The sequence below is a fragment of the Populus trichocarpa genome, chromosome 1 (genome assembly GCF_000002775.5).
Source record: "Populus trichocarpa isolate Nisqually-1 chromosome 1, P.trichocarpa_v4.1, whole genome shotgun sequence".
Lineage (NCBI taxonomy): Eukaryota > Viridiplantae > Streptophyta > Magnoliopsida > Malpighiales > Salicaceae > Populus > Populus trichocarpa.
Window position 1 is genome coordinate 20,146,699 of NC_037285.2, and position 24,870 is coordinate 20,171,568.

Consider the following 24,870-nt stretch of genomic DNA (forward strand, 5'->3'; position numbering starts at 1 on the left):
CTTTATAAGTAGTCCTGCCTCGTCCTCTGCCTTTCCCTTCTTCCAGAGTAACCTTCAAAACTTGTTCTTCACCATGATTTTTCCGAAACTTCTGCTCATGCACAATTAATGAGCTTTGAAGTTCATCCACAGAAAGTTTGTCAATGTCTTTTGACTCTTCTATGCAGCAGACAATGTAGTTAAATTTTTCTATGAGGGTGCGAAGAATTTTCTCTATAATTTTCACATCCTCCATCTCTTCTCCATAGACTCTCATCTTGTTTGCTACTGTCATGACTCTAGAAAAGTATTCTGTTACTCCTTCATTGAATTTCATATCCAAAGTTTCAAATTCTCGTCGTAGTCCTTGAAGATGAGACTTCTTGACTCTTGCATTTCCTTCAAATCTTTTCTTCATGGCATCCCAAATATCTTTGGCAGTATCCTTCTTTAGAATTGTGTCAAGAACTGTGCAATCCAAGGCTTGGAAGAGATAATTCTTCACTTTGAGATCCTTTAGTTTCAGCTCATCCATCTTCTTCCTTTGTGCATCCGTTTGCACAAGTCCACTTGCTGGCTCATCATAGCCAATCTCTACCAGTCCCCAGAATTCCTTTAAACGTAGGAAATTTTCCATAAGCATGCTCCAATGGTCATAGTGACCATCAAACCGGGGAATGGAAGGCTGCACAAAATTTCCTTCGCTAGACATCTCTCTTGCACTCTGTGTTTGGATGGTTCAAAGCTGCGGCTCTGATACCAATTGTTGAGAAATCTTTGATCAATGACAAAGCAAAGCTTTGTAACTCTCTGTATTTTCTACTCTGCTTATTGAATGAACTTGGCTATATATAGCCTTACAGTAGCAAATGAAACAAAAGAAATATAACGTGTGCAGTTTCTATTAGCATTACAGTTGCTAACAAAACAGTTTCATAACAGAATCAGTTATTTAACAGTTATTGATTCTGTTATTTATCTCCTACAGTTGTGCACGTATTCCACCTGTCAATACTTACCTAATTAATTTTTTTTAGGAAATAAAGAATCCTTATAAAATAAAACATATAATTAAATCAAGAATCTATAAATCACTTGAAAAACGATAATTTTATGATTCTTCTTGTTTGCTGATATGTTTTAAGCTCGATTTAAAATATATCATTTTGAATTAGTTATTGAACATATTTTGTATTAATGAAAAACTTAAAATGTCTAGTTTTCAGTCTAACTAGAATTATTTAAATATGATCTAAAAATTATAAAAAAAGTCCAGTCCAGTCTAGTAAATTTGTAATTTTTTAATCCAATCATCTTGACTTAATCTATTAAATTTTTTTTTTATCTTTTTAATGCTAGACTTTGTAATAAATTTAATTGGTATCTTTAATGGATTTTTTTAGTGGTGATAGCTGATTCTTATTGTTATGATATTTATGTTTGTGCTTTATTTAGCAGCTGATTATGGGTGTTTCATGTTACCATGCGTATGAACTCTCTAGAAAAAATTATGTTGGAGTTGATTTTTTATGGGCTTGTATTTTGGATTTTAGACAACAGCCTATGTACCCGAGTTGCACAAGCTAGCTTAATGGAAACCAAGCTGGGAAAGCAAGGGGTAAACCAACAGCTAGAACTTCAAAGAGAAAAAGAGATGCAGATGACGAAAATGACGATGAAGGTGGTGGCAATGAACCAGCCAGCGAGGAAGAGGTAATTTCCCAAAAAAAAAAGGCCAAATCAAAGAGAGAGTCGAAGCCAAAAGGTCCTGGAAAAAATCCTCAAGCAAAATAAAAAATAAAATACAAAGCAAGTGATAATAACAGAAAAGATGATGATGAAGAAGGTGATGGCAGTGGTGATAGTGATGAGATGAAAAACCTGGAAGAGGGACCGATAAGAAACAAGCCGCGGTAGGTAAAGCATCCAGGAAATTGGTACTCAACAATCAAAATACTAAGAAACCAAATAAGAATGGATATCCGGGTCAGCTTATACGTATATCGACTAATCCTCCAAGACACTGAAGTTAACGATCATATAAGGTAAGCTTCCAGTGACACTAAGATTTGTGACACTTGAACTGGTGATTTCTGAAAAGCAAATCTAGAATCTGACCAGTTGAATTATATCCCAGAGTTGCATGACCCTTAAATTGAAAGTATGGAAAGGAGGTGGTGCATCTAGTTCTTACAAGTATTGGCAGTGAAATGAATTTTGTCATGACTGTTGGTATATCTTGTTTAAGGTACTGCATTTCTGTGCATGCCGACGGCTTCTATTAATTGTATGACCAGGAGGACTCTCTCTTTCAGGTGGTGTAAATTTTTTCCGAATGGATAATGTTAATAAAATATTCTTAAATTAGCATGAAGGCTGTTTGAAATAAACACGTTTGTGATTAATTTCTCAAATCCCATGAATTAAGAAATGCTCTCCATTGCTACAATGAATGCCTATAAAAATTGTGGTGGCCAACCCATGGAAATTCCGTAGTTAATGTAAGCTTCTTTTACAGTAACTAACTAGTTTTGTTGCCTATATTTCACTGTGGATATAGATTTGAGATGCGAGTAATGTTTTTGTAAGTTTTTCCAGTAAAAGAGTAGGTAGTGGTGAATTTCTTTGAAGTGTCTTTAATTTTGGTTTAGCGGGTTAATTTTAAAATTTTTTGACCTAATTATTTATATAGGCTAATCTTTAAATTAATTATGTGAAAGTTAAACTGATATGACCATGTTGATTTGACAAAGCAAAATATAACCCAAATAACCAAAAAAATCATGGGTTAGATTAAAAAAAAATTAGTATGACATATTACTTTTGTTTTACTTTTGAGGCGGTGACCCACCAAATCACCCACGGTTAACTCAGATTAAAAGAAAAAATCACAACCCAAGTAATGGGCATGATTAATATATATTAACCCGGGTGGTTAACTATTGTTTTTCTTTCCTATATCCTTATTCTCTTATTGGTTGGCCCTGGATTGGGCTTGGGTTGTAATTCAAGTTTAAATTGAAGAGTTATTAAATAATTAGTAATTAAATTGAAAATCAAGGGCTTAAACTAAGGTGAGATGAAATTTTGGACTTAATTGAAAGGTTCTTATGTAATTAGAGACCAAACTAACCAAAGAGGGAAAAAATAGCTTATGTGTCGAACACGATCTAGCGTGTGGGAGGACCCATCGTGCTCTAGCAGCACATGCAATGTCCTACGTCTTCCAAACTCAATCGTCCATGATGTTCCCAAATACATCCAGACATTCTCTTCCATTACAGTTAGAGCGTGTCGCATTGTTCTTCCCATGGAGGTGCCTACGACCCTATTATCTTTTCTTCTTTTTCTCTATTCTCTCATTGAAATCCACAATTTTTTATTGTTTTTTTTCCTTTGAGGGATTGATTGTTTCCTAATGATCAATTACAGTCCCTCAAATTTTTATCTCTTGTAAAACACTAAAATCCGATCAATCTTTCACAAAATCAATCTTGAGAAAAATGGCGGAATGCTTTTTTTTTCATGAAACCAACTTTGATTTCTTAGAAACAAACCATAATATACATATAATTGTTAACAATTGCCAAAGTTAATTGTGCCCACAAGCAAGATTTGCTTACTTGGCTTCATTCTGCCATTGGAGCAGCTTTTCTGGTTACTGATTGGTTTTCATCTTACCTCTCCTGTTAACCAAACAACTAGATGTATGAGTTAACATCCATCCTCCCACTCTATCATATTCGTCATTTTCCCATTCCATCTTTCCTGAAAAACAGACGTTCAGCACATGAAGAACAGTAAGGTTTTTTATTATTATTATTATTATGCTAAATGCTTGCTGCATGAATATTCTGATACACACAGAGAGATGAATAAAAAACTTTTGCAGTGTTATCTCATAAGATGTTAGAAGGAAATAAATCTATAACGTCTGATTTTCCTCTTTCTTTCCTTTTTTTGTGTTCATTTTCTCCTTTACCCGCTCATCTATGCTCCTGAAAATATCCGTAGTCAAAGGCCTGCAGCAGATTTTGGGGAAAACGGTAAGAAGAAGAGAAGGTCAGATACAAATTTGGCTACTCTTTTCAGAAAAAAATCGAACTGCTTACCTTCGGTCAGACAGAAGCGCATCTCCGTCCAAATGTTAATTCATGCATTGAGCTCAAAAGAATACTCTCAGAGCATAAACAACTTTCTCGGGCCTGTTAGTACCAGGACAAAGATTTTACATGAGAAAGACGGAGGGAAAGTGGTTGTGCACAAAAATGAGGTGATATGATTAAATTACCAGTCCTCTTGTGGCATATGGCCAGCGCCTTCTATTAACTTAAGTTTCACAGCATTAGGGTTTCCTTTCTGAAACTCTTCTGCCACAGCCTGAGGCAGATACTTGTCTGCTATTCCCCAGGCAAGAAGTATTGGTTTATCCCATCTAAAGTCCAGAGAGGCCATCAATACACGAAGTCCCATTTGAATAAAACTAATTCACGTGCTGCACTACAATCTAAACAAAGCTCTACCTACCCTTCAGATGCAAAGCCATCAGCGATTTGGCTTGCAATATCTCTGAAGTTGATCTTCCTCGCGGCCTCGAGCAAAGCTGAAACAACAAAAGTAAAAGCATGAAACCATTAATAGTCAAGACATTCATGTATGCTTACATCCATCACCAACTATTTGTTAACTGCTGGTTCTGTTGAAGAGTGAAGTCATTGAAATTAAAGGACAAAAAGAAAAGCAGAAGAAAGAAGTACTTCTGATATTTTAGCTTACACAAATCTTTAAAACAGTAGTTTAAATTGTATTATTGCACCATGTCTGTTTTATGCTGCTAATGATGTTTTTAGGACAGTTTCTACAAGATTAGAGCATGATTTCTTCTACCAATTGTCTGTTAAATTCGCATCTATGCATAAAAAATTGGAGATATATCAGACTGTCTTGAAGTGAATAAATATTAGACAAATCAAGGGCTGGAAATAGCTAATCCGGACAATACTTGCTTAGTTCCTTTCGAAATATATCATTTACCATTTATCGCAAATTTACTAGCAAATGTCAAAGAAGAAATGAAATACAAACCAAACCCTGGTCCACTGCTTGCCAAATATGGTAACCGATAAACGTCGGCCTTTTCCAGCTTCAGGACATAGCTGCAAAACAAGCGCATTCAGAGAAAGTAAAGCACGTACGTATAAAAGTAATTGCTTCTGCAACATAAAGCAGCTCAAGCTCCTCAGGTACTGAGGAAAATGGCTATCTTTACAAATCTTTAGCTGTCCCTCCATTGGCATGCTTAAATTTTAAGAACAGGATAGTGTCTGTGTCTTCACATCTGTGCTATCGTCTCTGCAAGCGTTAGCGCTCAGAACAGACTCTGAATTGCAGACTTGCATGTATTTATTGATTTTGTTTGAAGGTAATTTGATTACTTCCAGATGGTTATAAGGAAATAGCAGCAGCAACAAAGGAAGAAATGCAAGCATGATTTGGATCATCGATCTAGGCAAGAAATATAGACATTAACATGCAATTGACATTAGCTACTTGAGGGTAACGTAGAAGCAGTAACAAACTAAGGTGCAAGTTACATAGAGATCTGAATATAATATTGATAACTGTTGGTGAATAATATAAAACTATTTCTAGGAACTCACCTAACAGTTTAAATTTCACCTAACAGTTTAAATTTTTAAATTGAGATGGTTATTTGACATGAAATTACAACATGGTTATTTGACATGAAATTACAACTTGCTTGATCAAGCGGTCACGAGTTCGAATCTCATCACCACCATTCTATTTGATAAAAATTAAGCACAAGGTAGTGTAAGCCTGTGCAAGTTTCAAACCCAAATGGCTTTCATTTGAAGATGTACATTAAAAAATAATATAAATCATATCTTGATGATTATTTGACATGAAATTACAACATGGTTATTTGACATGAAATTACAACTTGCTTGACTAAGCGGTCACGAGTTTGAATCTCACCACCGCCATTCTATTTGATAAAAATTAAGCACAAGGTAGTGTAAGCCTGTGCAAGTTTCAAACCCAAATGACTTTCACTTGAAGGTGTGCATTGAAAAATAATATAAATCATATCTCGAAGCGTTTCAAGCCCAAATAGCTTTCACTTGAAGGTTCGAAGCCCCATCTAATAGTTTAAACTATTAGATTGAGATGATTATTTGAAAAAGTACTAGAGTCTTGCTGACCAAGTGGTTACGAGTTCACCTGTATTATAATTAATAAAACATTTAAATACAAGATAGCAGTGTGGACCTAATGCAAGTCTAATTAACAATATAGGGATGGATGGGGCACTTGAATAGCGATTATGACCTCCAACAGACACGAATCAGAAATCTCAATCTTGAACTGAGGTATGATCATAGGCTGCAGAATAGGTGTATTTAGAGATTCAGGTAAAACAACACGTTTGGAAACTTCATGTAAGACTCTTGCCATTTGCTTTCTTATTGGTTTAAGCTAAAAATACTAATGCATAGTGGAACAGATTGGTCTCGGTACTGACAATTAAAGGTTCAGTTGGAAATTATAAAAACTGAAAGCATATATTTAGGATACCTACGGGCTGCCTGCTTCAATAAAGCGCTCAGCCATGACAGCATTTTGGCAGGTAAATTCTCCATACAGAGGAATCCTGGATGAACAAATTAAAGAAGTGCAGGTGAAAAAAGCAGTGGGTTAGCGGGGCAGAGTCGGTACATTTAAGAGAAACTACGAATCATATATATGGATAGCTTAAGAACTGGTATCGAAAGTAGCACTTTCATTAAAAGGCTAAGCACTGAACCTTAGCTGTTGAAATAGTCCAGGAACGGGAGATGAAACTGTCACCGGACTATTCAAAATTGCTAGTTTTGATATCTTGCTCTTGTTTTTCAGGGCCCAGGTCAATCCATATGAACCTACAAGAAATCCCTTTGGGAATATGAGAAGCATGTTAGGTATTGTTTACATGAATGGACTTGCAGCATTGATAGATTATCAAGCTTGAAAACCGAACCGAGACCAAAATGCAGACCTGGGAAGTTTTGTAAACCGAATAGGTAAATATTATATGAAGTTTTATCACAATTATGCTAGCTTGTGTTCAGCTAATTTATTCAAACCTGAACAACAAGGAAGAAGGGAGATTTGACCCCCAGCACATCAAGTAATTTATCAAGTGCTTCATGGAACTCCTTTTCTGCCACAGTTGAAAATTCTCGAAATGAGAGAATTGACGAGAATTAAAATGTTTGAAGTGCTTAATATCAGAAAACAAAACCTGTGTAGTCAAAGCCATATCCAGGTTGTGGCTTGTCACTGAAACCAAACCCTATCCAATCAGGTGCAAAGCAGTGGAACCCAGCATCTGACATCTATATAGGAAAAGGATAATTAACTTTACTATCGAAGAAATGTGTAATCTAGCTGTAGAAAACAGCTCAAGCAGGTAAGTTAATTTTCTGTGTGAGTTGATGAAAAGGGCTTTCCATCTTTGATTCTACTCGTTTTCTCGAGGGAACTTGTTTTGTCTTTATTTGGCACCTTTCTTCTGAAGGAAAAGAAAATCCTAACACCACAGAGCACTGGTCACCTATTATTCAGGTACCTACACTCCTCAAGTTGTTGATGACAGCTAAATAAAGAAACTTAACACACAATTAGATCTTGTTTAAGCAGATTTTGTTTGAAACAGAGGAAAATTTTGCCAAATTCCAGGCATTAAAAGGGTAGGTATTTCCATGCAATAAGCTGTGGTTATAGCTCAAGAACATGTGAATCCAGCAGAGTGGTAACCTGCATAAAATCCTGAAGCACAATCTCAGAACAATGTCATCAAGCCATGAAGACAAAAACCTCATCTCTTAATTTCTTCTGCAGAAATTGACCTTTCAAGTTAAACGTTCAGCTCCGCAGGTGAGGATGCAGTTAGAGATTCGATAGCCTTCACTAGTGGCCATTAATTTCTCATCATATACATGTAAATAAATTTGAAGAACTTTGCCGTAGAGAAATTTATATGAAAAAGTCTAGGCAGTTTAGACATTGAAAACAAAAGGAAAGTATGAAGATGAATTAGAAACCAGGTAAGCAACCTGAGACATGACAACTCGATAACTGTAAGATTGTGCTGGCGCCCCATGTAAGAAGATAATTGTTCCACGGCGGCTGTCAGGAGATCCTGTCATCCAAACATATATTTGTCAAACAAGTAGTTAGAAACAAAAAGGAAGTACTGTTGGACGCCATAGATAAAAGTTTTACCAGTTTCTCTCACAAACCATATTAGCTCCCCAGATTTTACGTAGGAGCCATTTTCCTTTCCCTTGTCTTCTATCCTCTGCATCAGAAAAGAAATGAATGAATGCTAGGATAAAGAATATATTTCTTTTTTTGACATAATGACAAGCACTACTGTTTTAACGAATTTTATTCAACTAAAAAGACTACATGAACAACACTGAAATGATATGGCTTCTTGAGCTCCTTGATTCAAAAAACAAAGGATAGATATGCCTTCGCTAAAAATGGCACTGAACAGTTTAATCGATTGCCACACAGACTCATGTTTCAAATTCAAACATTTGATATCACCTCAAATAACAATTCGACCCAGAATCTTATATTAAAAACTCTTAACAATTTCAAAAAGTAAGAAAATGATGGTTATGTGTAACCCAAAAACTTGAAATATTTATTTCACTAAAACTAACAGACTGGACAAAATTATTGAATGTTCAAGATTAAAGGGGGCTTGAGAAACATCACTCTACATTGAAAACAGTGAAGTGAAATCTTAAAAAAAATCATGCAAGTTAAGTTGTATATATGCTTGATTGAGACAATTTAATTTAGTACTGCTAGCTAGCATAAGCTAAATAAGTATATAAAAGAATGCTTACATAGAGCATTTGGCCAACATTGCCATCCTCAGCAGGAGACTCAGGGAGCTGAATGGAAGAGCGGCTGGAAGGATTATCAGTGACAAAACCAAAGGGGTTGAAAGCTGGTGCATCTTTGTCTTTTTCATTGTCTTGGCTACTGTTTGTGGCATTTGCTATTATTAATGTCCCTCTTCTTCTTCTTCTACTTGAGATCATACTTGTTTTTGTGCCTGTATTAATGTTGCTGGTGGGCATAGAAGCAGGAGGAGGAGGAGGAGGAGGAGAGAGCAGAGACCATGTAGCCATTTTTGGTTTTGCTTTGGGAACGTGTGTGAAGTGAGAGACATACAGTCTTTTCTTTCTTTTGTTTTTAATTTGAAGAAGTAATTAAACGGAGGCCACATTATTGTCATTCATTTATTTTGTGGATATAATTTGACAAAGGGCAGTCGTGTTCGTGGCCTCACGCGCTTTTCCAGTGGCTATTGATGATTCTGCCTGGATTCTATTAACGGGTTGAGTCATATAAGATAATGCAAAGATAATACAAATATTACAGAAAAACAACAAAATTAAATGATAGCCATTTACAACAAAACTGCGAAGGACTTGGCTGTTTGTTGCTTGCTTGTGCTAACATTGGTTATTCATTCAACTTTTGCAGATAGAAGAAGGTTCCCAGAACAGTGAGCAGCTACGGGAGGAAGATGACCTTGAAACTGGGATTGAGGGCGATGACCTTGGGATAGAGGATATCGACCTGCCTGAAGGCAATGATCTTGAGGACAACTGCGAACAACTGTTTGATATTGAACACCATGTCCTTGAAAACAACAGAGCTGATGCTACAGTAGAAGGTGTTTCAGAATGGTGACTCCCAAAGGAAGGATTATCCACCACCTGTTGTGGGGATAGAGTTTGAATCGTATGATGACGCCTATAGTTATTATAATTGCTATGCTAAGGATTTGGGATTTGCTGTAACTGTGAGGGTTTTAAGACAAGCAAGGAAGCGCACAGCCATAGAAAGGGAACAAGAACTGGTTGTCTTGCCATGTTAAGGTTGAGGTGGAGGGTGGATGAAGTCAAGCCTGAGCACAATCACTTGTTTGATCCTGAGAGAGCACAAAATTCAAAGTCCCACAAGAAGCTGGATGCAGATGTGGAAGTACGGATATTAAATTGTATCGAACAGCTGCTGGAGACCCACTGGGCTATGGAAGCACACAGCACGCCTCAAGTTTTATTTTGTTTTTGTTTTTCATCGTATTTTATTACAACAGATCAAACATTATTCTCCATCAAACATCAACCAACAAACTCAAAATCCATCTTAGACATGTGTTGCACAACCAACGTCAAGCGGTATTGCAGTTCAACGTATTTTTGAATTTTATTTAATTTTTTTTAATTTAAAATTAATTTTTATGTATTTATTTATTGTTTTACCTGTTTATGTAAAAAATAAATTTTAAAAAATTAAAAAATATATTATTTTAATATATTTTAAATACAAACTACTTTTAAAAAAGAAAGCTTAATTAGAAAAAACGCAGTGGTATTTTTATAAATATGATCGGACAGGGCATCGATTGGAAATTAACCGAAGTTGCGAGGATTCGGTATAAATACACTAAAAAGAACGGCACCCATAAAGCAAAATGGAAGAAATTTCTTCAACTAAATCTTTTTCTCCCACTGAAGTCCCTCAGCTCCATTCTGAAACAAAAATCACTCACATAAATTTTCCTTAATCCTTGTTGGGTTTTGAAGCTGAGTTGGTGGTTTGGTGCTTGGTTTCTTTACAGGTAGAAAGAGGGGTCTCTCTTGATTTTCAGGTGAGTACTCATTTTGGTCGGAGATGGTTACTCTCTTTTTGTGTGTTTTAGGGACTTCAAGTTTTGATGTGTCACTGAAACATTAACTTTTCTTGCTAGTAAGATTATTGCTTGTTAGCACCAAAAGAAAAGAAAGGAAAGGAAAAGATTGTTGCTTGTTTATGTCAGATCCTGATTAATTCTCTTTTGGAGGTAGATAACTGAATGATTGTGCATTTCTTGAGATGTTGAAGAAGAATCTATGTTTTCGTGGTCATGGGCTTTCTCTGTAAGGATTCTTAATGCCATGGAAGAGAAGTGGGTTGCTAGCAACTAATCTCTTTGTTAACAAACCTGATAAATTAATTTCCAGTGATTGTTACTTTAATTTAAAAATTATTTATTTATTGCCATTTGGTTTTGAGTATTTTGTAGATGGAAGAAGAGTGTCTTAACACAGAATCGGTGGGAAATGATGATGCTGCTGATGAATGTGGGATTGAAGGAGATTGTGCGATGACGGAATATGTCAATCAGACTGGTGTGATTGAGAACCCCCTGCCTCCTTCCGTTGGCATGGAGTTTGAGTCCTATGAGGACGTGTATTACTTTTACAATTGCTATGCCAAGCAACAGGGATATGGGATTCGAGTAAGTAATACATGGTATAGGAAGAGTAAAGAAAGATACAGAGGAAAACTTAGCTGCAGTAGTGCAGGCTTCAAGAAGAAAAGTGAAGCAAACCGACCAAGACCTGAAACAAGAACAGGCTGTCCAGCGATGGTGAAGTTCAGGTTGATGGAAAACAAGAGGTGGAAAATTATTGAAGTCGAACTTGAGCACAATCACTTAATTACCCCAGGAAGCGGTAAATTCTATAAATCTCATAAAATTATTGGTCCTGGGACCAAAAGGACATTGCAGTTGGATGGTCCTGAAGAAGTACAGAAAATTAAGCTGTTTCGCACTGTGATTGTTGATGCTGAGGGCAATGGAGGTGTGGATACTGATGGAGGACAGTTTGGGAATGATGTTCTCCTGCCCAGTCAATTGAAGCTCAAAGAAGGAGATGCCCAAGCTGTTCAAAGTTTTTTTTTCCGCTTGCAATTGATGGATCCCAACTTCTTTTACGTGGTAGAACTTAATGAGAAAGGATACATGAGGAATTTGTTTTGGACTGATGCAAGGTCTAGGGCTGCGTATGGTTATTTTTGTGATGTAATTGCAATTGACACTATGTGCTTGACATACAAATTTGAAGTACCACTGGTTGCATTTATTGGAGTAAACCATCATGGACAACCTATCCTATTGGGATGTGGTATGCTTGCCGATGAAACAACCGAATCATACACGTGGCTGTTGAGGGCATGGCTTACATGTATGTTAGGACGTCCTCCACAAGCTATCATCACTGATCACCATAAGACCTTGCAAACTGCTGTCGCTGATGTTTTCCCGAGAGCTTCTCATTGTTTTTATTTGTCACGTATCGTGCAAAGAATTCCAGAGACTCTGGGAGAATTGTTTGATTTTGAAGCAATTAAAGTATCATTGAGTAAAGTAGTTTACTGCTTTCTCAGGCCTGAGGAATTTGAAGCAGCTTGGGAAGAGATGACACAGCATCATGGAATCAGGGATCATAAATGGATCCAAACATTATATGAGGATAGGAAAAGGTGGGTTCCAGCCTATTTGAAAGAGACATTTCTGGCAGGAATGTTACCGCTCCAGCAAAATGAAACTGCAGCATCATTTTTTGAAGGGTATCTGGATAGACATACATCTCTCAAAGAATTTATGGACAACTATGATCAAGCTTTACAGGCGAATCGTCAGCTTGAATCCTTGGCCGATATGGATTCGAGGAATTCAAGTTTTATGCTAAAATCAAGGTGTTTCTTTGAGCTGCAACTCTCAAAGTTGTACACAAATGAAATCCAGAGGAGATTTGAAAGGGAGGTGGAGGGTATGTACTCCTGTTTTAGCACAAGACAAGCTTATGTTGATGGACAGGTGATGACATATTTAGTAAAAGAAGAAGTTGAAGTTGAAGGAAGTAAGCGGGAAACTAGAGATTTTGAGGTCATGTACAATGCATCCGAAATGGATGTTCTTTGTGTTTGTGGATTGTTCAATTTTAGTGGGTTCTTGTGTAGGCATGCATTGAGTGTCCTTAACCAAAATGGCTTGGAGGAGATCCCGCCTCAATACATCCTCACACGGTGGAGAAAAGATATGAAGCGGTCTTATGTTCTTGATCACAGCTGCCGCGGTATTGACATCAATAACCCAATTCACAGGTATGATCATTTGTACAAATGCATTGTTCGGGTTGTAGAGGAAGGGAGGAAATCACAAGACTGTTCCAAGGCTACGCAGCAAGCTTTGGCCGACATGTTGAGCAAGCTTCATCTTGTAGAGGACCGGCCACCGGCCATGTAATACGCAAGAGTAGTGAAAAGTAGAAGATAAGTGTGTGTGATTGTATTGCTTCTCTGTCAAGAAAGGCTGTAAGCTCAGGGAAACCATGCAGCTGACATATTCGAAAAATGTGTCGGAATAATCTGAAGAAATTGTCTTGTTGCTGGAAAAAAAAAAAATGATTTCCTGGAAAAAATCATTAATTAGAAGTCGCAAGTTGTTCCTCGAGGACTTCCCAGTAGGGGTGATCATTTTCGGTTCGGTTCGGTTTTTTCCTATAAAAACCAACCAAACCGAAATTTTTTTTTTTTTAAAAAGCAACCGAAACCGAACCGAAACCGAGTCAAACCGACCGGTTTCGGTTCGGTTTGGTTCGGTTTTTAATATAAAAAAACCGAGAAAACCTATAATATATTTTGGGCTGTTTGTAATGGGTTTTTAATGGGCTTTTTGATGGGTTTTTAATTAAATTTCTGATGGGCTTGTAATTAATGATAATATTGTCTACTTTTCTTATAAGATTCTTAACCAAATCAATTTTTTTTTGGGTTGTTTTTTGCAACTGAATATTCATTTCTTGCCTTCCTAATAATTTTTCATTTGTTTTGTTTGGGTGAGCAGGACTCCTGCTGCAGATAAGTTTAAATAACACATACCAATAAGTTCAAATACAAATTACAAAGCATTGCCTTCAAAGGGCTTAACAAAAACAAATAACATTATCATAAAACACTCCAATAGTCCAATTGTTGCCATCAAAACCTGAAATTAAAAATATAAAATTATAACTTGATAAATTAAATTAGAAGATATAAAAATAAAAGTATTCCACATCAGATTTGGGCAATTTTCAAGAGAAATTCTAAGCAATAGAATGAAAATAGGAAGTTGAACAGGGAAACAAAAATCCAAATAGAAGCAGAAACAATTTTTCATATAAAGAATAAAATCAATATGATTTTCCAGCAACAAGTACACTGTAGATCAAAATACAGATAAGGAATCTCTTATTTCCTTAATTATCAACGAAAATAAAGCACAAACATGGGTTTTCAATTCTGTCGACTTGGTTTGGAAAACAGTTTTACATATTCTGCACTTCATCCTATTGTTGTTGTCAATCTGTCTAATTTGAAGAAACAGAAAATAATTGCAATTCTGACTAAATAATTTGCAATGCCGCAAGCACTAGATCAAGATATATACATTCCTTTCAGTGCTCAAACATGGGTTTTCAATTATCAATTAAAATAAAGCACAAACATGGGTTTTCAATTCTGCATACTTAGTTTGGAAAACAGTTTTACATATTCTTCACTTCCTCATATTGTTGTTGTCAATCTGACTAATTTGAAGAAACAGAAAATAATTAATTTGCAATTCTGACTAAGTAATTTGCAATGCCGCAAGCACTAGATCAAGATATATACATTCCTTTCATTGCTCAAGAATAAAAACCCAATTAAAGCAATCACAAGCATTTACGCAAGCAATACAGTAAAATAAAAACCCAATAAAAAACTACAAATGGTTACCTTAGATATGGATTTTTGAGCATTCAAAACAACAACTGTGTCTCTGATCTCTGAATTGAAAAGCAAATACAATAAATATAATAGAGGATAGACTAATTAATTAATTAAAAAGGAAAAAACATAATTAAAACTTACTGCTATAAAATCGAACTTTCTTCTTGAATCTACAGTAGTACAGTGCGTTTTAGTCTTTTAGACCCAACATCTTGTCTGCAACCATAAAATAAAAATAAAATTGCCAGAAGAAATTCAGCAAGGTCATTAATCAATTATGATCTTGTTGTAGAAGGGGCTGAAAAAAATGACAATGAGAGAATGTTGACAGGATGCATATGTGAAATGTTATAGAGATTCAGAGAAGTACCATGTGTCTGTGATCTTGTATAGATGAAGAGGAAAGGCCAACTAGATAGGTTCTGCCGTTCTGGAACACGTTGATCTATTGTTGAGACTTGAGAGGCTTGATTGGTTTCAACTTTCAAATTTCTGCTGATGCTTGGCGTTTCTCTGGTTGTTTGTGTTTGAGAGTCTAAGACTCTAAGGAGGGGGCGGCCGCCGGTGCTAGTGTTAGGATTTCAGCTGATGCTTGGCGTGTCTCTGGTGTTTGAGAGTCTAGGGAGAGGCGGCGATCGCGGGTGCTAGGGTTAGGATTTCAGCTGAGCGTGTCTCTGGTGTTTGAGAGAAAGAGAGGGGGCGGCCGCACTGCTAGGGTTAGGTTACTAGGCATGAGGCAAAGAATTGTTTCTATTTATAGTATTTTTTTTTTAATTAGAACCGGTTCGGTTCGGTTCGGTTCGGGTTGGCCGGTTCAGGCACACCAAAACCGGAAACCGAACCGGACCGGACATTTTCCTAAATATTTTAACCGGTTCAATCGGTTTTTTGTACCGGTTCGGTTTTTTCGGTTAATTTTTTTTCGGTTTTCTCGGTTAAATCGGTTTTTCGGTTTTTTTGCTCACCCCTACTTCCCAGCTCCATACACCTGGAGGAATGTTGCCCTCACGCTACTCTATGAATGAATCTCCTTGATTATGGCTTTTTAATTTTTGGTGCCCAAAGTGGAAAGCCATGAGCAGAAAGTGTGATAGAACAAACACGACCCTTCTTCGTTCCCTAATTAGATCATGTTTGTAAAAAAAATTAATTTTTTTAATGTTTTTATATATTTTTTTAATGTGTTTGTATTAAAATTAAATTTTTTAAAAATAAAAACTTAATGAATTTTTAAATAAAAAATTATTTAAAAAATAAAGAGAATATTTAGAAGCATATTAATGATTGTATTTTGTAGTGATTTTCATTTTAAAATTAAAAAATTATTTTTAATATTAACCTATTAAAATTAATCTGAAAATATTGAAAATATATTAATTTAAAATAAAATAAAAAATAAATTTTTTTTAAATTTTTTCAAAAATAATTTCCAGCTACTAAATAAATTATATAATTTAAACTTCTTATCTACCCTCCAAACCTAATTAATTTTCAAAACTTGACCATAAGAACAATAAATAACGAAACCCTTTCTCACATCCTTCCTTGCCTCCTCTTCGTGCATCCGCCGATGTGGTGAGCGCCTTCTTCACAGAACACACACGCACACACAAAGAAAAAGAATAGAGAGAGAGATATGAAGTTCAAGGCATTTGTGACTGACAATGGCGTAAGTCTGTTGGACAGGAGATTCCTGCCTGCCTTGGACAAAATGGGAAAGATTTGCCATCTTTTCCTCACCAGAGAGCACGCCTTCTTCCTCCACAACCTCCTTACCACCCCCGACGGCATCCAATCCATTGCTCAGTTCCGCAAACAAGCTCTCTTCGACGACTATCGTATTTCCAGCCAGAATGAAGACCGCATTGCGTTCGCCTTTGACATCTCCCTCCTTCTTCGCGCTGTTCGTAGCAGTGTCAGTATTGTTTCCAGTGAGTCTGGGGGTGCGAATCGGCTTCAGGTTAAATTGGTGAAGAAGCTGCCTCCTAATTCTACTCAGCCAATGCCCTTTCTTACCTTTGAGACAAAGGGTTATAAGTCTGCTGTTATTCAAGATGTTCCCATTTCCAAGCCTTTGTCTAGGGATCAACTTCTTCAACTTCAAGCTGCTCTTGACGCTGCCCAAGATCTTCCCCGGACTCTGGTTCAGGTTCCTGATTTGAATCGGCTGCAGAACTTTGTTGATCGCATGAAGCATGTTGGTGATCTTCTGAATGTTTCTATAAGCAAGTACGGGGATCTTCACCTGCAGATTTCAACTACCTTGATCACACTTGGTGCTGAGTTTCGCAAGCTGTTGGTTGTTGGAGATAAAGCCCAAGCCCCAGATGAGGATCGAGATTTAAGTGCGCAGACTCGATCAGAGAGGGCGATTTTGATGGGAGATGCTCAGTCTGTGCAGGTCAGTGTAAGACATTTTTCTAAGAGTCTACAATGTCACTTGGCCAAGCCGGATTGTGCTTTCTATGGGATTGCCCCTCAGGGTGCTTGTTTGACTGTGATATTCCAGTTCTTCATTCCCGGAACTCGTCAAACTGATAAATCTATCAGTCTACATTGTAGGCTTCCTGTGCTGGACCCAGGGTCAAGCTGAAGGTTAGTTCCTATCTTGTGTCTTTTTGGCTGTGGAGTATGATGGCCAGTTTTGTTGTTTTTGATTGAGTTGTTGCGACTTGGATTTGCAAACGTGCAGAAGTTCATATTATGATCATATTCCATAAATAGTTCAATGGATTTGGATTGCATTTACTGTGTTAATATCTCCCTTCCCTCGCTGGTTTTAAGGAAACATTGAACATGGAAGTGACATGTTAGAAGAAAATGCTACTTGAATTTATGTAAATGTGATGATGCGAAACCCTCATCAAAATGTAGCAGCATTTGGTTCTTGGTGCCTCTACTTATCCTTTCTCAGTGTATGATATGTTATTCCTTATGATTTGTGGTTTGTTGAAGCTTTTATTCACCATAGACTAAAACATAAAAAAAAAAAAACCTTCCATCAACTTGAAGTTGAAGTGTTCTCGTCTTCTTTTTCCTCCCTCGTGTCATTTAAATCCGTGAAATTACAAACCAGTACTGGAAGGAACTAAGGGATGATTTATTAACAATGGAAAAGTATGTGTTCACTTCAGAATTGTTACTTGATGTGTTCGTCATCGATTTGCCTTTATTTATCGTATGTTCTATAAATTTGCTGCGATTGCCAAACTTATTTGCAAGGAAACATGAGCATGAATATCTGTAACTCTGTGAGAAAATTGTCTTCCCTCAAACCAAGAATTAAAAGTCTCTATTTGGCTTTGTTACTTGCAGTTCCATAGCTTCAAATGAGATGCCATCATTTGGCTTTGTTTGTCTATAATGATATTAGCTGACATCTAGATTTACTCAAGGGTGTCTCGCATATTACTGGTTATTTAGAAGGGTTTGAATAACTCCCAACTGGCTATGGTGAATCATGTTTTGTTGCAGTGAGGGAACAGATGGTAATTGATCTTGATGACAAGCGGAGTTGCTGATGTTCGACAAGTAGTAGCATGAGTTAGAGAGTAAGCTAAAGCTGTTAGTGGTTGTTGACAAATTAGGTTTATATCTTGGTTGAACCCTTTGTGTAATAGCAACTGAATCCTTATATATGTTGAACTGTAAATGATCATTTTCAACTATCAAATGAAATAGTAAAGATTCTCTCATCTCTCGTTCTTTTAAAACTTTCGTAGACCTGTCATCTACTTCCATATTTGTGATGCAGCACTTTTTTATCCTGCGACTTTGCGAGGAGCAGCAGCAGCAATGGTGGTGTGTAATCTTATGAAACTTGTTCATACCGCATTGTCAATATAGGTTATGTGAACTTTCCTAAGATTAGTCATCATTTGCTCTTTGAGCCTTTAATGGACAGTACAGTCTCTTTTGTTTTAGGATGTAACTGGTCACCGGCAACAAGTTCACGGACAATGCCATTCATCTCTATCAAGCTGCAACCTGGGGTTTTCTTGAACCTTGGTTTAATGTTTTTATTTGCTTTTAAAGTTATTTAAGTTAATTTACTATACCATAAAAATATGAAAAAGATAAATTTGTCCGAATATAATGATTAATGAATCATGTACACCATCAACAAGGACATTGATTTTTGTATAAAATGGCAGAATCATTATTATATTATTCCAATGTTTTGTATCTTAGCTTCCAGAAAACCGTCTCTCTTTTAGGTTTTGTTAATTCAGCTAATAGTTGTATTAAACTTGAAACCCTAAAAACTAACACTGCGACCTTCTCACTGCTTTATATTGCGTTTTTTCTTTTTTGGGTGTGGATGCTTCAAACATCCAAGGAAGTAATTCACTAATATTAGAATTAGCTATTTTTTACCTTTTTATATAGAAAAAAACTGAGAAAACGAAAAAGGAATTAGCTCAGATGGCAAAGCATTCATCTAAAAAGATGCTAATGATGGACAACATTATCACAGCTCCACCAGACCACTGGTGCTTGTTAAAGTCTCTGTTCCGCATAAGTTTATAGTATAACTTCAGTGGGAGGAACCATTGATGAACTATCTCTAGTAAAAGTTTCTTCAGTTTTTCAAGTATTCGAAGCCAAATTCCTGTATCCTTTGAAAGCGCGCATGCATGCATTCAACTTATGATCGATCAATATACCTGCACAGGCTCCCCATGGAAATGATTATTCAGAACCACAACTGGTAACATTTCCAGGCTAAAGCTAAATGATTATTCACCATAATCCGGGGGGGCAGGTTTACATCACCGAACTAAAGCTACGAGAACGAAGAAAATGAGATGCTAATTTTGATTTCTTTTTCTTTTTTAACATACATGATGAAGCGAAGAGAATCCCACAGGAATGGAAACAGAACCCTGCAAATTGATATTAGCATAAACAAAAACGCTAATGGCAAAAGGCATTAATCCAAAGTGATCGCTAAAACCAAGATTAGTTCCAAGTCTGATGTAGCATAACAAATCCTAATCAAACATCTTATATTGGCAGTATAAATGAGAAGAAAAGGGAAAAACAATTGCATAAGCCTAAAAGCAAGTCAAATATGCCCAGGCGGTAGGTCGAAAGATGTTCCTACATAAGACCTAAAATTCTTTCTTCACAAGTGCGTTAGAAATCTCCAGTGATGATGATGACAACGATGATCCATGCTGGAGCCAATCCTTGGCGCATACAAGGGCTTCAAGTGTTATAGGAAGTAGTGAACCCCTATAGCTATCTATCTTTCTGTTTTCAGTGTCGAACACAGAATCAGGAGCAACAGTAGATACTGGTATTGATAAAATATCAGCAGCCATCTTCGAAAGTGTTGGGTACTTTAGCCTGTTTAGTTTCCACCAACCTACTACATCAAACTCATGCACACGAGGAAGAAGAGACTCCTCTAGATACTGATCCAATTCCGACTTCAAATGTTGCCCACTTGTAATCTCAGAAATATATATATCAAAATCTGAAAGCCCATCTCCAATAGAAAGCATAGGTAGATCTTGAGTGTGCAATTCTAGAGGCTGCATCTCTTGATGGATTACTTGGAGTTGCATCTCTTGAGGCGGCACTTCCTCGGTATGCATCTCTTGAGGCAGTGCTTCCTCTGTGCGCATCTCTTGCGGCGGTGCTTCCTCGGCATGCATCTCTTGAGGCAGTGCTTCCTCTGTGCGCATCTCTTGAGGCGGTGCTTCCTCGGTATGCATCTCTAGCGGTGGTGCTTCCTCGGCGCGCATCTCTAGCGGTGGTGCTTCCTCGGCATGCATCTCTTGAGGCGGTGCTTCCTCGGCATGCATCTCTTGAGGCGGTGCTTCCTCGGCATGCATCTCTTGAGGCGGTGCTTCCTCTGTACGCATCTCTTGAGGCGGCGCTTCCTCGGTCTGCATCTCTTGAGGCGGCGCTTCCTCGGTGCGCATCTCTTGAGGCGGCGCTTCCTCGGTATGCGCTTCCTCGGTATGCATCTCTTGAGGCGGTGCTTCCTCTCTGCACATCTCTTGAGGCGGTGCTTCCTCGATATGCATCTCTTGAGGCGGCGCTTCCTCCATCTGCATCTCTTGAGGCGGCGCTTCTTCTGTGCGTATCTCTTGAGGCGGCGCTTCTTCTGTCCACATCTCTTCCGGCGGCGCTTCTTCAGTGCACATCTCTTCCAGTGGGGCTTCTTCTGTGCGCATCTCTTCAGGTGGGGCTTCTTCTGAGTGCATCTCTTCAGGTGGGGCTTCTTCTGAGTGCATCTCTTGCAGTGGAGCTTCTTCTGTCTGCATTGCTTGAGCTGGCGCTTCTTCTGCCTGCATCTCTTGAACAGATACCTCTTGGGAGGGAACTTCATTAGGGTGAATCTCTTGAACAGGTACTTCATGGGAGGGAACTTCTTCAGCATGAGTATCTTGGGGGTTTACTTCTTCAGTGTTAATATCTTGAGGGGGTACTTGAGAGGCATCATCACTCTGCATCTCTTGAGAAGGTGCTTCTTCCGTGTGTGATTCTTGAGGTGTTATATCTTGAGCATGCATTTCTTGAGAGGGCGGTTCCTGGGAGGACACTTCAGTGTGCATCTCATGAATGGATACTTCTTGGGAAGGCACTTCTTCCACGTGCATCTCTTGAGGGGTTAATGCCTGTAAGGGCACTTCTTGGAGGAGTGACTCCTGAGGAGATACCTCCTGATGGTGGCCATCTTGAAGAGGCACTTCTTGAGGATTTGATTTGTCAGGGTGTGCCACTTGAAGAGGTACATGAGGGTGCAGTTCTTGGGAATATCCATCTGGAGCAGGTGCTGCTTCGACTTCTTGAAGGGTGTCTGATTGAGTAAGGCTAATATGCCCTTCTTCCACATATGCTGCTGGTAGATGAATATTGGGAGCAAGATAGTCTAGAAAGAGTTCATGAATGCCATCATCAACACTCTTGATCCACATACCAGCATCCTCACCAAAGACCTTTGGGAAGCTAAATTCTAGAAGCTTCATCTTAAACCTTGGATCCATGACCACTGCAATTGCCAAAACAAGGAAGCAATCCTTCCAATATTGATCAAACTTTTCTTTCATGGGTTTGATCAGGTTACTGACAAAGGGGTCTTGGCTCATGGTTGCATGTGTCAGCTCTAACTGGATTTTGTAAACTTCATGGTAAAATACATGGGCAGGTGGGTATGTTGGGCCTGTCAAAATGTTAGCTGCATCATACAAAAGCTTCAAGTATGTGCAGAGAATATCCGCCTTCTTCCAATCATCAGTTGATGGGTTTATCTTGTAAACAGGATCAGAGGTATCTAAGCACGCAAACACTTCCTTTAATTCACTGGCAGCCACCAGCATGTGGTAAGTTGTGTTCCATTTAGTTTGATTGTCAATAATGAGGATTTTCGTGCTAGGGACTTGAAGTTGTTGCCTGAGTTCAGTAAACTTCTCATCATGAGCTTCTGAGGTTTTCACATATTTCACACTTTCACGGATTCTCCTAACAATCTCCCCTGTGGCACTGAGTGCTTCTTGTGCAAGATGACTTAACACTCGAGCATAGCAACTCCCTTTCAGTAACTGACCATGGAGCACAAATGGGTTCTTGACAGAAAGAAGTCCTCTTAGATTTCCAATTACATTCTCATTTGAGAAGGATTGATCAAGAGTGAGAGTAAATAACTTGCTCCTCAAATGCCAATCAGATAGGCAAGACACAACTGCTTGGTTGAAGGCATAATCAGAATCATAGAAAGGTAACGTGGCAACATTAAGGATTCGTCGCTGTAAATTCCAATCACCATCAATGAAGTGACCTGTTAAGAAAGCATATCCAATATCTAGATTTGAAATCCCAAAATCCAACGTAAGGTTGACTCGTCCAGGAATTCCACTGATAAGATTCAAAAGCCTTTGCTTCTCCCTCAGGTACACGTCCACACATTCCCCTTGAATGGTGTTGAAACTCACCATATTGTAATGAGGTTGAAGAGTCCGGACAAAATCAATGAAACCCGGGTGTTCCACTATGTGGAGTGGATAATCATGCTGAATGATCATCTTAGCTATCTCATGGTTGCAGCGGTCCTGATCCAAGGGAATGCCTGAGAATCCAGGAGATGCTCGGAAACGTTTTTTAGGAGGGTCTGTTTTCGAGCCTGGTGTATATGGTGATGATTCATTTTTCTGACGGCTTACAGGGCAGATCCCCAGGGCAATATGTCGCTTGAGGTGACTGGTTCCTGCAAGCTTTGAACCAGTTATATATGCAAATGATTTCTTGCACTGTTTACAGCACGCTCTCATACAACCAGCTCCAACAGTTTCAATTGTGAAGTGTTCCCAGACAATAGACTTCTTTCTCCTACGTTTACTAGGCTGTTCCTCAGAAGTGGGTGGTTCATTGTTATCTGTTGGAGTCACAGGGGTAATTGCCATAATGGGACTCATGGGGTCTTCTACTTCCATGATAAGGCTTAATCCTGCAACAGGATAAAATGCAGGAATTAAGTGGGCATGAAAAAACAAATAAGACGATAATGGAGAACTATAAATTTGATTCTGGTGCAGATTAGTCATAACCAATTTCAAACTCTAACAAGAAAATGTAATAAAAAATAGCATTTAAACAGCATATTTGATTTTGCTCCTACTCTGAACATTGTTAAGATGAAAGCTGAAATGAAAGTAATACTAGCTTTTCCAGGCAAGAGAACAAGTGTTTACATTCATGATGAAGTGGTGGCACCTTACAAGTTAAGAAGCAAAGTAACGGAGGATTCCTGTCAGAATTTCAAAAGAAACCAACACAAAAGATGTTGGCACAGAAGTAGGCTCACAATATCCCCCAGTAAGCTGCCTCCAATCTATGGGTTTTTACAGCTTTGGGCAAAAAGGAACATCAATAGGTGATTAGTATTTGATTATGCAGACTAACCATTGAGCTCTTAGAACGAGTAATTTAGCATCCAGTCCAATAAATAGATGCAGAATAAGAGCATTCAAGTGCATTAAAGGAAGTTCCATAATATCCCATATGAGAGAATTTCAAATGCTAATATGCCAGCAAATAAAAAAAGGGCCCTAAAATAAGAAAATGCTTGTGTCGAGTGTACTTGAATGCATTGAACTGAAAATTTGGTGAGGATTGCTGCCAGATTGAGGAATTTTATCAAAGCTTGACAAGTCTTTTCGGGACAGCCAGCAACCAGTACAGAGTAAAAGCTCCTAGGAATTTGCTATCCAAGAATACCAGCAAGCATGAAGTGACAGTAATATTGCAGTGAACTGAGCTATATCATAACTTCACAAACCCAAAATGAACTAAGCTACTACTGACAGGAGCATGAACCAAACCCAACAAACACGAAAATCAAAATAACTCTAACCCACTAAACTGAAACATATTCCAGCATAAACCCTAAAGACGATTTTTAAGCCAAGTCCAGTAGCCAAAAACCATAACAGATCAAGTAAAATAAACAGAAACAAGTAACAGCAACTTCATCTGACCTTGATTCACAGATCTGAACTGAAGTGAGCCAAATCAAGAAAAGAAACAAACACCCTGCAAAAACAAACAAAAAAAATCAAATCAAAACTATTTTCTTGATTTCTTTTGAAAATTCAATAAAAATAGTTTTTAGAAAAAAAAAATTATGGAGGAGGAAGAAGAAGAAGAAGATGGGCTTTGAGGCTTACTTGATGAGCTGCGGAAAGCTTAGAGCTTTCTATTGAAAGTTTCGAGCTTTCAAATTAAAATTGAAAGAATCTAAAAAGAAAAAGAAAAAGAAAAACACCAAAGAAACCCTAAATTGGACCTTCAGAAGGGCTAGGCTAAGGGCTAAACAGAGTTTGAGTTTGCTGAGGGCCTCTTCTTGTTATTATAACCAAAAGAGAGATAGGGACAAATTTGTCAAACAAAAAAATAATCAAACTTTGATATGGACTAATAAGCTTCGAGGTCCATCAATGTCTCTAGCCGTACATAGAGCCCACCTAACACCTATCTAACCTTGACCGTTGATATCTTCTGATGCTCTGGTCCCCGGTGGCCTGATCCAGCGGCTATTATTAATCCTATATCTCAATTATTCACATTCGTTGTTTTGTTTGTAAAATTATTAAGAGTCCAGAACCGGCTTGAAGTTGCCCGGAATAGACCTTACTGATCTAAGCTCAATTTTCAAAGATGGTTGTGAATGTTCGTTTTAAGATATATTTAAAAAAAAAAAAACTT

The 24,870-nt window shown here is 37.7% G+C and overlaps 4 protein-coding genes across 20 annotated transcripts; 2 read left to right on the forward strand and 2 right to left on the reverse strand.

Annotated features, from left to right (window-relative positions):
* Nucleotides 1-3,515: 3,515 nt before the first annotated feature.
* On the reverse strand, nt 3,516-9,267 carry LOC7463840 (uncharacterized). 2 transcript variants are annotated; one of them, XM_052454243.1, is made up of 12 exons: nt 8,904-9,267; nt 8,266-8,341; nt 8,097-8,182; nt 7,283-7,376; nt 7,125-7,201; nt 6,806-6,933; nt 6,581-6,652; nt 5,065-5,135; nt 4,507-4,582; nt 4,271-4,414; nt 4,092-4,184; nt 3,516-3,747 (listed from the first exon to the last, which is right to left on the reverse strand). In XM_052454243.1, exons 1-11 carry the CDS (start codon nt 9,189-9,191, stop codon nt 4,145-4,147), a joined length of 1,152 nt encoding a protein of 383 aa, XP_052310203.1. In that variant the 5' UTR covers nt 9,192-9,267; the 3' UTR covers nt 3,516-3,747; nt 4,092-4,144. The 2 variants fall into 2 exon arrangements, with proteins under 2 accessions (XP_052310203.1, XP_002299933.2); XM_002299897.4 differs by lacking the exon at nt 3,516-3,747 and adding an exon at nt 3,771-4,001 and having other exon boundaries at nt 8,904-9,266.
* Nucleotides 9,268-9,405: 138 nt separating this feature from the next.
* On the forward strand, nt 9,406-13,671 carry LOC18094865 (protein FAR1-RELATED SEQUENCE 6). 4 transcript variants are annotated; one of them, XM_024581863.2, is made up of 3 exons: nt 9,406-10,723; nt 10,827-11,020; nt 11,138-13,671. In XM_024581863.2, exon 3 carries the CDS (start codon nt 11,138-11,140, stop codon nt 13,145-13,147), a length of 2,010 nt encoding a protein of 669 aa, XP_024437631.2. In that variant the 5' UTR covers nt 9,406-10,723; nt 10,827-11,020; the 3' UTR covers nt 13,148-13,671. The 4 variants fall into 4 exon arrangements, with proteins under 4 accessions (XP_024437631.2, XP_024437619.2, XP_024437615.2 ...); XM_024581851.2 differs by having other exon boundaries at nt 10,827-10,991; XM_024581847.2 differs by having other exon boundaries at nt 10,920-10,991.
* Nucleotides 13,672-16,143: 2,472 nt separating this feature from the next.
* Nucleotides 16,144-18,350, forward strand: LOC18094866 (uncharacterized). Of its 2 annotated transcripts, none has more exons than XM_006369243.3 (2): nt 16,144-17,250; nt 17,971-18,350. In XM_006369243.3, exon 1 carries the CDS (start codon nt 16,292-16,294, stop codon nt 17,246-17,248), a length of 957 nt encoding a protein of 318 aa, XP_006369305.2. In that variant the 5' UTR covers nt 16,144-16,291; the 3' UTR covers nt 17,249-17,250; nt 17,971-18,350. The 2 variants fall into 2 exon arrangements, with proteins under 2 accessions (XP_006369305.2, XP_006369304.2); XM_006369242.3 differs by having other exon boundaries at nt 16,145-17,250; nt 18,130-18,350.
* A 1,238-nt stretch (nt 18,351-19,588) lies between these two features.
* LOC18094867 (zinc finger BED domain-containing protein DAYSLEEPER) lies at nt 19,589-24,502 on the reverse strand. Of its 12 annotated transcripts, XM_052454357.1 has the most exons (5): nt 24,333-24,502; nt 24,144-24,198; nt 20,597-23,113; nt 20,507-20,566; nt 19,589-20,356 (listed from the first exon to the last, which is right to left on the reverse strand). In XM_052454357.1, the coding sequence occupies exons 3-5, from the start codon at nt 23,097-23,099 to the stop codon at nt 19,770-19,772; spliced, it is 3,150 nt and encodes a 1,049-aa protein (XP_052310317.1). In that variant the 5' UTR covers nt 23,100-23,113; nt 24,144-24,198; nt 24,333-24,502; the 3' UTR covers nt 19,589-19,769. The 12 variants fall into 12 exon arrangements, with proteins under 12 accessions (XP_052310317.1, XP_052310303.1, XP_052310299.1 ...); XM_052454343.1 differs by having other exon boundaries at nt 19,589-20,851; nt 20,882-23,113; XM_052454339.1 differs by having other exon boundaries at nt 19,589-20,566.
* Nucleotides 24,503-24,870: the final 368 nt, after the last annotated feature.